At 56.0% G+C, this 6,852-nt stretch overlaps 1 protein-coding gene across 1 annotated transcript; it reads left to right on the top strand.

Annotated features, from left to right (window-relative positions):
* Nucleotides 1–417: 417 nt before the first annotated feature.
* Nucleotides 418–5,525, top strand: ZC3H4 (zinc finger CCCH-type containing 4). The gene is made up of 6 exons (XM_026867266.1): nucleotides 418–683; nucleotides 2,868–3,087; nucleotides 3,701–3,811; nucleotides 3,958–4,180; nucleotides 5,160–5,308; nucleotides 5,402–5,525. The coding sequence occupies exons 1-6, from the start codon at nucleotides 574–576 to the stop codon at nucleotides 5,504–5,506; spliced, it is 918 nt and encodes a 305-aa protein (XP_026723067.1). The 5' UTR covers nucleotides 418–573; the 3' UTR covers nucleotides 5,507–5,525.
* Nucleotides 5,526–6,852: the final 1,327 nt, after the last annotated feature.

Below are 6,852 nucleotides of genomic sequence, written 5' to 3'. Positions count from 1 at the left end.
GGGGGTGTCACTAACCTTTTCCGTGGGTTTCGGGGGGTGTATTGGCTGTCACTGACATCACACCCCCCGTCCAGGCCACTCGCCCGTCACTCCCCTTCGCCCGTTCCCAAAACGAACCAAACCCTCGCCTGGCCGACGTGGCGTTGTTTGTTTGGAGATAATATTAGAATTTGTGCTCTCTGGAGATAACGTTTGAATTCGTGTTAGTCGGAGATGTTTGAATTCATCTTATTTGGTGATGTTTGAATTCTTGTGCTGCTCTTCCAGCGGCCAGAACAGCAAACTCACCCCCCCCAGGCCCTGCCACCACCCCTGAATTTTCTCCCCAAAGCCTCCCCGCTCCTCGTCTTCCCCGCCGCAGAGGTGCCGCGCCGTGGGCCCCGCAGGATAACGATTGGAAAAGGCTTCTGTGTTCTTTTCCAGGCGCCGTCACCGCCGTCCTCCCTCCCTGCCGTGGCGCTGAGGTCACAGAGGGCGCGCGGCGCCCGGCCCGGGCCCGTCGTCAGGATGTGTGCTGCGCCGGGGACCGGCCCCTCTAGAGCGGGCGGGCAGGAGCGATAGGAAAAACCCGAGATGAGCGTGGATTTGGGGAAGGATTTTCCCCCAGTCAGTGTTTTCTGCAGTACCAATAGTTGCTTAACAGCCATGGCTTCTTCACCGCGTACCCGCAGCGACTCTCCACGGTGAGCCGTCCCCCGACAACGCACAGCGTGGCTTTAATCTCTTTTTAATTTTATTTCCCTCCGGCCCTAGGAAGCGTTCGGTTGCTTTCAGACGTTGCTGCTCGCTCTGCATCGGACGGCTCCATCCCGTCGGGTTTCAAACCATTGAGGTGCTTCGCTGACACCCGCCTCCCAAGTTCACAGAGCGTGGAGGGAGCCCCACGGTCTCTCTGTATCATTTTCATCCCCAAACTCACTCAAATCTGCCAGAACTGGAGTTAAAAAGCAGCTGGGGGATGATATTTCCCGCCGGAAGGTGCAGTTTGGGGTCTGAGCGTCCCCACAAAGGGGATCTCTCAGACCTGCCCTTCTTTCGGAGGCGTGCGTGTTGGTAAAATCATTAATATTCACCTGGTGAACGGCTCAGCGGTTCGGCCCCGTCCCGTCCCTTGGTGCTTTTCAAATAACCTTTGCAGCAGCCCCAGGATCGTTACGCTTTGTCCTCGGGAGCCTTTTTGCTCCTCCTTTTGTAGTGAGTTTAAGAAGGGGCTTGTTGGTGCGGCCGTGGCCCCAGGGAGGGGTTTGTCTCCTCTAAACCTCAGACCAGAGCAACTCAAGGCAGGGTGGAAGGGGAATTAATCCTGCCTGAAAATGGCAATCAAGGTGTTAGCGAGGGGTTTGGTCCCCTTGGAGGGCCAGGACCGGCCTGGGAGCAGGCGATTGACCCCCGAGGGAAGAGCAGGTTTTTGTGAGGGTGGTTTATCGGCCCGCGGTGGGTTTGGCAGCAGCAGAGCGTTTCCTCCGAGCTCGCCCCGTGCCGGCGTGTGGCTTCGCTGGGCTCAGAGTCCCCTGTGAGGAACTCACTGGAAATCCTGGTGGCGTTTCCAGCCTGAAATCCTTTTATTGGTGAAGCTGCGCTGCTAGGGAAGGGATCGAGGCTGGGTCAGGATTGAAGGATTTGAGTATTTGAATACAGGGGCGTTTCATTCCGCCGTGTCTCCGTTCTCCTGCCGGGTTCTGCGCGCAGCCTTGAGCTTCTGCTCCGCAACCGGCCTCGCCGAGCTGTGGCTGGGGTGTTCCTTCATCCCCACCCAGCCTCACCTTGAGCAGGCACCCGGGGACCCCGCCTCGGGCTGGGGGGCTCCAGGAGGGACCTCGAGGAGCTGGATTTTGGAGCTGGGCTGATAGGAAAATGGTGTGAGCGTGAGCACCGGAGGGGAGCTCTGCGCCGGGGCCGGGCGGGGGCACCTCCAGCCAGAGGGACTGGGGCCGCAGATCCCCCTCCCCAAACTGCTGTTTGTCACCGCGAGGTTTCTAAACGAGCCGGCGCTTCTGTTTTTAATTAGAGCTTAAGTGCAGAGGGAGGGGGAGACCCCACTCTTGTGTTAAACCACCCAGCGCCCTGTTGGGAGATGAAGGGAAGCGCAGGGGAGCTGACTGACCTTGTGCCGTGTTCATCCCCTACGAGGTTGTAAAAAGTTTCACGTAACCCCGTCCTGAGTCGGTTTTAATTGAGTTTAATGGAGCGGGGCTTGGGGAATCTTCTGAGGAAGTTTTGGGTTTGCTTTATCACCTCCACTAACCGCAGCTCGGAGTGAAGGGTGGCACGAGAAAGTGGAAATAACGGGGCGTGTGTCCGCGGATTTGGCAAACCAGGGTCATAGTTACTGACTCTTGTCCTCTAGAGGGTTGTGTGTTTTATTAAAACACCAATTTCTCTCCTTGGAGTAGCCCAAATCTGTTCTCAAAGCCCCATTTTCCTTGGAGTGGCCCAAATCTGTTCTCAAAGCCCCAGTTTCTCTCCTCGGAGTGGCCCAAATCTTTTCTCAAACCCCAATTTCTCTCCTCGGAGTGGCCCAAATCTTTTCTCAAAGCCCACTTTCCATCCTCGGAGCATCCCGACCCTTTTATTAAAGCCCCCATTTCCATTCCTGGAGTTTATTTGCAATAATTTGCTCCGAAAGTTGAGCGCCGTATCGTCGTGGCTTCGGTCCGTCGGTTGCCGGGTGCTTCTTCGCCGCGTTGAGCTCGGGCCTGAGCAGGGTTGGGTTGGAGAAGATGGACAGAATCCGTGTTTGTGGTCGGATTTTTAACCAGGAATTTGTGAGCACGTTGGGAGCCGAGTGCCTGGCTGGTGAACGGAGTACAAGCGGGTTTTATTTTTAATTTTTTTTTTTTTTTTTTTTTTTTCTGTCCGCTTTACAGGGAGGATGGAGAACTGGAAGAAGGGGAACTGGAGGATGACGGAGGGGAGGAGACGCAGGATCCCTCCGAATCTCAAGAAAGAGGTCGGAAGGAGAAAGGGGAGAAGCACCACAGCGACTCGGAGGATGAGAAAGCTCATCGGCGGATGAAGCGCAAGCGCCGGAAAGAGAGGGAGAAGGAGAAGAGGAGGTCCAAGAAGAAAAGGAAATCCAAACACAAGGTGAGCCGCGCGCTGCTTTCGTGGACCCCCAGCGTCCCAGCTCGGGTCTGCTCAGGGATTTCCTCAGGGAATCCCTCCCCTGGCGATATTAGGGGTAATTAGATACCCTGGCGGTATTCGGGGTAATTAGATACCCTGGCGGTATTAGGGGTAATTAGATACCCTGGCGGTATTAGGGGTAATTTAGAGGCTCTTTCCCTGAGGATAAGGGTGGGGTGGGAGCACTCGCAGGGTTCCGTGGGGCTCAGCTCCTGAACATCCCCCCCGGGAGCCCTGTGAGCATGGGATGGAAACGCTGCGGCTCTCCCTTGGCCGTCTGAGGCTGCAGAGTGGGGAAAAAACCCACCCAGTTTTTTCTTCAGGGAATTCCTCCGTGAGCGCCCTCACCTCCTGGGCTGGGTTTGTGACCAAAGTTCTGGGGATTTCTGGAGTGTTTGTCCTCCTTGGAGAGCAGTTTAATAACCCGCTGCCGGGCTGTAGCTGAGGGAATACTGACAGTTTGGAGCAAAATCTGAGTTGCCAGGGAAAAAAGAAAAAAAACAAAAAAAGGCTAAAGGGAGAGTTGGGGGTGAGAGCTGGCCCGTGGTCCCACGGCCCCGCGTTCTCCTTGCAGCGCCACGCGTCCTCCAGCGATGACTTCTCCGATTACAGCGAGGACTCAGACTTCAGCCCCGGGGAAAAGGGGCACAGAAAATACCGGGAGTACAGCCCCCCCTACTCCTCCGTAAGTGCTGCCCGTCCCGCAGCCGCCTGGGGCTTTCACCCCTGGGGCCGGTGCTCGGTCGCGTTATTTAAATGATTTACTGAAAAAAATGATGAGCGTGGACACGCTCCCTTCCTCCGTCACTAACCTCTGTGCCTTTCCCAAAGTCCCACCAGCAGTATCCGTCCTCCCACAGCGCTCCCCTCCAGAAGAAGGGCTACTCGAAGATGGAGAGCAAAAATTACGGCATGTACGAGGACTACGAGAACGAGGAGTACGGCCAGTACGAGGGGGAGGAGGATGAAGATCTCGGGAAGGAAGACTACGACGACTTTGCGAAAGAGCTGAACCAATACCGGAGGGCGAAGGAGGGCTCGCACCGGGGCCGAGGTACCTCCAAACGCTCCGTTATTCTTTTATTTCCCCCCCCCGTAGCCCTTGAGGCTCACTCCCTGCGGCTCCTGTAGCTCGTCCTGTGGCCAGTTAAGGCCCGAGAGGTGCTGAGAGGCTCCTCGGGGGTCCTTTGGGATGGGGAAGGTGCTTTGAGCTGTTTTCCACCCCGAGGGGCCGGTTCAGATCCCTGTGGGGAATGTAATGTCCTCGAGAAGGTTTTCCTCACCGACGTAGGTCGTGTGGAAAGCACCAAAACGGTTGAAAACAGATAAAATAAAACTAGGGATTTTTCTCGCTGGCTTGGATCGCATAGAAAGCACCAAAATGGTTGAAAGTAGATAAAATAAAAGTAAGGATTTTTCTAACTGGCGTAGGTCATGTGGAAAGCACCAAAATGGTTGAAAATAGATAAAATAAAAACGTTTTTCTTGCCAGTGTAGATCGCATAGAAAGCACAAAAATGGTTGAAAGGACATAAAACGAAACCAAACATTTTCCTCACCAGTGTAGATCATGCGGAAAGCAGAAAAATGATTGAAAATAGATAAAATAAAACTAAACGTTCTGCTCACCGGCGTAGATCGCGTGGAAAGCGCCAAAATGGTTGAAAAGATTGAAACTCAAACTGAGGATTTTTCTCGCCGGCATAGGTCATGTGGAAAGCGTGAAAATGGTTGAAAGTAGATAAAGCAAAACTAAACATTTTTCTTGCCGGCGTAGATGGTGTGGAAAGCACCAAAATGGTCGAAACCAGATGAAATAAAACTGTCTGGGGAAGGGAAGCCCGTTGCTCACCTAAGAGGGGTGCCGACACCCCCGGGCAGAGCTGCCGTGGTCCCACGCCGTTGGGTTTTACGTAAAAACGTTCAGATTTGGCTTCCCAACCCCGCTGGCAGCGCCTTGAGGATTTTTTTACAGCCCCGGGGAGGGGGGTGGAAGGCAGCACGGAGCCGACCCCCTCCCTCCATCCCCTCAGGTGGCCGCGGGCGAGGCCGGGGGTACCGCGGGCGAGGAGGAGGCAGAGGGGGCATGCGAGGAGGCCGAGGCATGGGCCGGGGCAACCGCGGGCGAGGCCGGGGCGACCACCCCGAGGAAGAGGAGGAGATGTACGATGAGGAGATGGAGGTAAGAGGGGTGAGGGGATCCCCCGTGGCCCGTGTGGGAGCAGGGCTGGTGACGTTCCCCCCCGCCCTGCCCATTGCCCCTCCCCGTTTGCAGTACTGCGACAACGAGGAGCCCCTCGGCGACGACGACTACGACGACTACTCCAAGGAGCTGAGCCAGTACCGCAGGAGCAAGGAGACCCGCGGGAGGGGTGAGTAGCCCCGCGTGCCGCTGCCTCTCCCCTCTCCCGGTGGCAGCAGGGAAATCTGAGGCGGGGAAAACGCATTTCAGGGCTGAAAGGCCGAGGTGGCAACAGAAGCGGGATGGGGAAAGGCGGCGGCATGAACGACGATGACGATTACTACGACGACGACATGGGAGTGAGTAGCTGGTTTTGGGGAGGGGGGGGGCGGGCGTCACCCCTTTTCCCACCTGGAAATCTGCTCAAGCTTTGAAAAAATTTAAAAAAAAAAAACCCAAGACACGCAGCTCTTCCCCACAAAAGTCAGCCCAGCTTTGACAGGGTTGGGCGTTTGGCCTCGTCGTCGCCTCCTTTTTCATCCCCTAAACCCCAGCGGGTTGGGTTTTATTTTTTTCCCCTCTCCAAAGAATTTTAATTCCTCGTCCCCTCTCCAAAGAGTTTTTAATTCCTCGTCCCCTCTCCAAAGCGTTTTCATTCCTCGTCCCCTTTCCACAGAGTTTTAATTCCTCGTCTCCTCTCCAAAGAGTTTTCATTCCTCATCCCCTCTCCAAAGAGTTTTCATTCCTCTCACGTGACCCGTTGCTTTTGTGTTTCCAATTCTCGGGTGACTTCACGTCTTGTGCCCCCTCTAGGACGGAGGAGGGGGTGGGAATTACCGACGCAACGACCACGACAAACCCCACCAGCAGTCGGATAAGAAAGGCAAAGTGATCTGCAAATACTTCGTGGAGGGCAGGTGCACCTGGGTGAGCCAATCCCTCCCCATTCACCTCGGTGGGAAGCGTCAGGGCGGGGTCAGTGCCCAGGAAACACGTTTTGGGGAGGAGGATGTGTCTGTCCGTCCGTCCCGAGGCCTCGGATGGACACGTCGGTGCTTCCCCCCCACCCCGGCTCCCTCCTGACCCCGCTGCCATGTCGGTTCCGCGCAGGGCGACCACTGCAATTTCAGTCACGACATCGAACTGCCAAAGAAACGGGAACTCTGCAAGTTCTACATCACCGGCTACTGCGCCCGGGCCGAGAACTGCCCCTACATGCATGATATCCTTCGGGGGCTTGACGCTTCCCTTAAGCCCGGCCTTAAGCAAAGCTTTGTTAATCCACGTGGGGAGGCCAGGGGGAGGGAACTCAGAGGCTCGTAGGGCCCACGGCAATTCCTCCCGGGGCCTTCTTGGCTTCACCCAGTGAAGAAAGAAGCTTTGGGGGCGCTGCTGCTCTAGGAAACGGGGGCAGGAGGGAAAGCGGGGTCCTCCCGGCGACGGGGTGTTTGCTGTCGAACCAGTATTCCAAAATTCCCCCCCCTCGCTGGCCGCTCTGGGGTTATTTTCCTTAACAGACGCTCACGGGATTTCCCCTGCAAGCT

The sequence above is a fragment of the Athene cunicularia genome, unplaced genomic scaffold (assembly GCF_003259725.1).
Source record: "Athene cunicularia isolate RWA unplaced genomic scaffold, athCun1 SCF_215, whole genome shotgun sequence".
Classification (NCBI taxonomy): Eukaryota; Metazoa; Chordata; class Aves; order Strigiformes; family Strigidae; genus Athene; species Athene cunicularia.
This window is presented reverse-complemented; position numbering and strand designations above follow the sequence as displayed.